Source organism: Euphorbia lathyris, chromosome 1 (genome assembly GCF_963576675.1).
Source record: "Euphorbia lathyris chromosome 1, ddEupLath1.1, whole genome shotgun sequence".
NCBI classification, from domain to species: domain Eukaryota; kingdom Viridiplantae; phylum Streptophyta; class Magnoliopsida; order Malpighiales; family Euphorbiaceae; genus Euphorbia; species Euphorbia lathyris.
This window is the reverse complement of record NC_088910.1, coordinates 135,054,402-135,060,540: the sequence shown is the minus strand read 5'-3', so window position 1 is coordinate 135,060,540 and position 6,139 is coordinate 135,054,402. Positions and strand designations below refer to the sequence as shown.

The 6,139-nt window shown below is 32.4% G+C and overlaps 1 protein-coding gene across 1 annotated transcript; it reads left to right on the top strand.

Moving 5' to 3' along the window:
• Nucleotides 1-3,771: 3,771 nt before the first annotated feature.
• Nucleotides 3,772-4,579, top strand: LOC136215666 (BTB/POZ domain-containing protein At4g08455-like). Its single transcript, XM_066002947.1, has one exon. It carries the CDS (start codon nucleotides 3,772-3,774, stop codon nucleotides 4,522-4,524), a length of 753 nt encoding a protein of 250 aa, XP_065859019.1. The 3' UTR covers nucleotides 4,525-4,579.
• The last annotated feature ends 1,560 nt before the right edge of the window (nucleotides 4,580-6,139 follow it).

Genomic DNA, 6,139 nt, shown 5'->3' with positions numbered 1-6,139 from the left:
GTAAACTTAACTCAGCGTGAGTTCTTTACTTAGTCAGTTTTATAGCAAGCAATATATATTAAAGGAGTTTAAGGGTTAGAAAGATGTTACTCAGCAGACTTATCCTGGTTCGGCCTCTCCGCCTACGTCCAGTCCCCGGAACTCGCGCCGAGCTTTTTGAATTCTCTACTGAGCTCTTTAAAGGTAGAGCACGAAACCTTTTACAGATAGAAGCTGAGTATAACAAGAGTACCTTCCTCTATACCTCTACTCACTCCTATATCTACGCTGAGTACTATAACCGAGTACTCAGCCTCTCCTTTCTATTCTTCTAAAAATGATAAAGTGTTTGTCCTAAACAACGATTGCTAAGACACTTTAGATGATTTGAAATCACTCTAGACTTTTATACAAAGATTAAGAATTGGTGTAAGGTATTTGCTTTGCTTTTCTCACAGAAACTTCAAGTATGAATTTGGTCAGCGTTTCGACTGGTTGAAGATCTGCGTCGATTGAAGCAAATGGATGGCCTTTATATAGTGACACTTGAGGCACCTGGTCATTTCGAATTTCGAAATAACCGTTGGAGGGAAACGGTTTCCTGTCGTTATCACTCTGGGCGTGCTCAGCGTCGTTGGCCAATAGGATTCACGCATCTTCTGTCTTCGTCAGTCTTCGGCAGAATGTTTCGACATTTAAGGAAAAGTCCACGAGACAACTTCCTGCGCCTTCTGAACTTTTACCAAAGTAGAAATACTTTGTCTGGAAGTTGAACATTGTCTGCCGCTGTCCAGACTGCATTGTCGTCCAACTCAGCAGCTTCCACTTGAAGCTTTTGCCACGAAGGCTTCTCGATCATTCTCTTGCTGAGTCGTCGTTTTACTTGATACGGCTTCGTTTTGAACTCTTGAGCCGAATGGTCTTGATGTGTTAATTTGGGCTTGACTTCCACTTTATGGGCCTTTGGGCTTTTTAATCTCAATGTCTTATAAACAATTAAACTCAACATTGAACAAACACATTAGTGTAATAAATCAAAGCATTTAAATTTAATGTGTTAGAATATTTTTATCATTACTTAAATAATTTTGTCAAATCAAAATCATGTGGAAAGGTGTTTCAACATATATTATTGTAGGAAATATTTTTTCCTATTGATACGTAGGATGAGGATTTTCTTGGAATATTTGATTACCTTAGAGCTCATGCTCACAGCTAAAATTTACTAGCTATGCACCGTAAATGATAAAATTATTTAAGATAAAATATCGAACATGGCTCAAACATTCGAATGACATTGTGGATTTATAGAGTATCTTGTTAGTTTTTCGAACTTGGTTGAAAATTTAAATTTATTTAAAATAATCTATTCACCTCCTAAACTTATTAATAACTTGCTGGTACTATTATAAAATGATATACATTTCAAAGATCCGATGGAGATGGAGATGGAGATGGAGATGAAGATTAGACCCTTTTTAGGTTCTTAAGGTTTCATACCAAGGCGTTCACATTTGTTCCCGAAGCAATTAACGTGTTCCACCACCACTAGCATCGCCAGGAAACTAGGAACTTCTTTTAACTTGCGTCATTTGCATCAATTCTTTATTGTAGACTTTTTTATGTCAACCTCTTGGATCCGAACCGAAACAAAGAAATTCTATTATGACCGAACTCAATTCTTTATTGTAACTGACCTCACTAATCATTTTACAACAACAAAAATCTACCAAAACTTAATTGTAAATCTGTCAAATCACATGTTTTTTTCTAATATGCTACTTTCTCTAACTTCACCCATGACTTTAAAATCAAATTCACTCATTAATCAACAAATCAGTCGTGTGTAAGACAAAAATCCAAATCGGATATAACGTTTTGATTCAATTCATACACATCAATTGATTTTTATTAAATATACACTTATTTAAATTGTCTTTTTAAAAAAACCTCTAACTATTAAGAAAACTCTCGAGTACTTTATCTAGGTTTTCGATTTTTTCTTTCGGCTTTTAGCGGGAAGATAAGCCCTTCTTTACTTTGCTTTAATTTTTTTCTTTCTTGAATAAATTTTTGGCTTAATACATCATTTGCTCATGAACTTGTCCAAAAAAGTTGATTGGCCCCCTGGACTTTCAGCATATCCCAAATCGACTTGCTTAAAATGTCCCGATAGCCCCTTTAACTTGCCTAAAATGTAATCAATTAATCACTCGGTTGTTAAAAAAAAAGTAAGCTGCATGAGGAAGGTGTGTTGCATGCGCCTTAGAATGTTATACTTAATTCACAGAATAGATTAAAACATATAAAAAATGAAGTTCTTACTTGTTCAACTGTAAAACTTGTCATATCTGATATTAGAACCTCATAACCTGATATTGGTCGTTTTACTTTTTCAAGACACTTGCAACACATCTTCTGCATGTAACTTATTTTATTTTGCAACCGAGTGATAATTGATTACATTTTATGCAAGTTAAGGGGACTATCTGAATATTTTATGTAAGTTGAGATGGATATCAGGATTTTTTAAAAGCTCAGGGGTCAATCAAGCTTTTTGGACAAGCTCAGGGAGCAAATGATATATTAAGCCTAATTTTTTTTATCATTCTACTACTATAGTAGGTTTGATAGTTTCTCTTTTATTTGAAGTTCTTTATTTTTTTTCTTGTATTTCTCCCTATATGGATGGGCGTGGTGTGTCTCTCTATATGGGCGGTTGTGGTTTGTCTCCCTATACGAGTATTATTATGTTTTCCTTCTGAAATACATAAGAGTTTTTTCTGACATCACATAGATCTAGCTCATCTAAATATTATGAAGTCATTCTCAGAGAAAAAGACTCTCAAATCGATTCTGGGTGGAGTTTGCTTCTAGATGTTGTGCCAAAATAATTTCAAACACTGTCTATTATTGCTCTATCACGATCTATGATATTGACGACGATGCAGATTCAAGCTAATCTGATGTACTTCTTTATTGTAATTTTTCGAGATGCCTAATAACAATTACTTTTTTTCCTAAAAAAAGGGAATAAGTAAAAATTTATTAGTAGATGCGACTAATATAAGAGTAATGATTTTTTCCAATTAAAATTAATTATATTTCTTAATTCTTATGCATTAATGTTGAAAGGCATCTATTATGAAACATAGAGAGTTGATAAATTTAATATTTAATTTCCGTTTTATTTATGACTACTGAAAAGTAGGATTAGTTTTTCCATAAAAAAAAAAAAAAGTAGGATTAGTTTCAAAAGAAAACCCTATGGTTACAATATTTTGCAAATGAAGGACTGTGGTACTTTTTTTATGAAAATGAGGATTGTGTTTGTCGACATTTGTAAATCGATGACTTTTGGATTGACATTGTCAAATTTGACGGTTAACAAACTCAAAATGAAAATTTTCAAGAATTAGAGTTTTTTAATATCATATTTACTATGGAATCACATTTTTTATTTTTCAAAAACATTATTCTTGGAGCTTTGTCTTTTACCTAAACAATACCTAAATGACCTCAAAACTAAAAAGTTGAAGAGTTAAATTTGCTTAAAATACCATTAAGTTCTTTAAAAAATCATTTTGAGGTCGATAACGGTCAAATTTGGCAATGTTAACCTAACAGTTCTGGATTTGTAAATGTCGACAAGCACATTTCTCGTTTTGACAAAAAATACCACAGTCCTCTATCTGAAAAAAAAAGTGTAACCCTTTAAAATATTTTAATATATAAAGGTAAAAGATTTATTTTAAAGTTAAAAGGTTAACTTGTACCCTCCTGAAAGTAGCCATGAGAGGTCGTCACCGGTACGAGCCAGCCCATAATGAAATCGACACCGAAACAGAATCTGAATCTGAAAAAATACGGTGGTGCATATCGTGCAAAGAGGAGTACATTACAACTGATATCGGCATGTGCAACGAATGTTATCATGAAGCGAGTGAGACAAAAGAAGAACTCGAGCGAGGAATAGAAGATCTTAAAGCTAAACTTGCCTTCTTACGACTTTGCTCTCCACTTGACCACACGGACGTTGTTTTAATCGCCTCTTCTAACTCGACTATCCCTATCCCCGCTCATAAGGCCGTTTTAGTGAACCGCTCGCCGGTGTTTAAGTCAATACTCGAGAAGGAGAATGAGAACACGATCACTCCAGAAGCTACTATAAAAATTGACGATGTATCTTATGCTACCCTGAGAGCCTTTGTGAACTACTTATACACTGCTGAAACATGTTTTGATGATCAATTGGCCTTTGATGTTTTAGTGTTGGTTGAAAAATATGAGGTGAAACATCTTAAGACTGAGTGTGAGAAGTTTTTGGTATCTAAATTGAATTGGGATAACTCGGTTATAAGTTATGCATTTAGACACAAATACAATGCTAAGCATTTGGTTGAAGTAGCATTGGCATTGATATTAGAGAATATGGACAAACTTACCGATAGGGAAGAGTATATTGAGCTCTTCGAAAGAGATCCTTGCCTTGCCGTGGAGATTTATGAAGCTTATTTTGTCAAATGCATCAAAACAGGACAATAATTATTTGATAGATAGATGGAGTTTTGAATAGTATTGTTATTTTGACACTTCCCAATGTTGCTATAGATTCTTGCTTTTAGGAATTTATTTTTTTTATTAGTACATTTTGTGGGAAAAATGATAATTTAATTTGTTAATATTGAGGGTTAAATGTTTTGGAGATAGATGGAGTTTCGAATAGTTTGTAAGCCTATCTCCCATGGGGGAGTATTTTTTTTATGGCAATATTGTCACTTTTTGACACTTTTTCCATCTCCCTTTTTTCAATAAGAAATCCAATTTTAAATAATAAAATAATGAAATAGTGGTGAAACTCTTAGCCTAGTGGTTGAGAGCTTACCTATGTCTTGGGAGGTCATGGGTTCGAATCACATTCGGGTCTGGTGGGGATTTTTCTTTCTTCTTTAATGTAAGCGCATTGCGCAAATTTTTTTTTTTTTTTAAAAAAAATAAAAATAAAATAATGAGTTGTGGGACCATAACGGTAACTTTTGGAGTTGCTTAATATTAGATTATTTTTTTAATAAAAGTTGATGAAAGAGAAAATAAAATAATATATTTTGAGACGATGTGTTAAATTTTTGGCAAGTTTTGGAGATACTTGCATGGAGTTGCTCATATGTCAGTGTGGCTAATCCACGAGATCTTGCTAACGGTATATTATAAGTTCAAATTGATTAAAATAATGAATGAAGAATTAAAGCTTAAGTGAAACACTTGAAATGGTTGTGGAGACAAGTAAATCCATTTAAAGGCTTTCAAAAAAAAAAAAAAAAGTAAATGCATTTAAAGTGTCTAGATGATGGTTATTAGAGAAATGAAATCTTATTAATGTTTATTATTAATTACGTGTAACATTTTACTGGTTACACTGGTTTTATTAACGTGAATTAATTCAGTAAGATTAATACGTCATTAAGTGAATAATTCATGAAAATTAATTGAGGGAAAAACAACATTTCAATAGTTTGCCAATGCCTATATGAGTGATTTTTTCTCATTTGGGAAAAAATATAGACAGTTCATTTAAAATAAATTCTTTGGTAAAAATTGGTTAGCTTCTTAAACTTCCGTTTCGATTCGTTCGTCATATTTCTTGATCTTTTGATGGTAATTCACACACATGGTTAGAGTCCGACTCACACTTATATGGATTCTCATAGAAGATTATCCGTTATAATAAAATTTGTCTTAAGTTGTCTGATTTTATGAGAGCTCGGAATCTTGTTCTTTTGTTCATCTAGTTCATCAGAAAATTTATTATATATTGTAATTTTATTATTTATATTTTTTAATTTAAGAAAATTATTATTCTATTTTTATTGTAATTTCTCTGAATTAATATGTCAAAATGATTCTGCATAGCTTGAGGCATGTATGACAACACTGATGGTCATAAAAGCATCTCATATGCTCAAATTAACTAAATTGAAAATTATTAATCTTTACCAAAAATCTTGGTGACCCAATAATTTGATTAGGATCCAGGTTTAATTAAACAAGCTTCATTAATTAATCACCTATTAAAATCTTAATTCACTAAAATTAATTATTAAATTATTAACCTCAATAACACATTAGATACCCTTCAGGAAAAAACAATGAAATAAATTGG

Coding starts and splice junctions, on each gene's coding strand:
- LOC136215666 (XM_066002947.1), top strand. CDS start 3,772: ATGAGAGGTCGTCACCGGTACGAGCCAGCCCATAATGAAATCGACACC.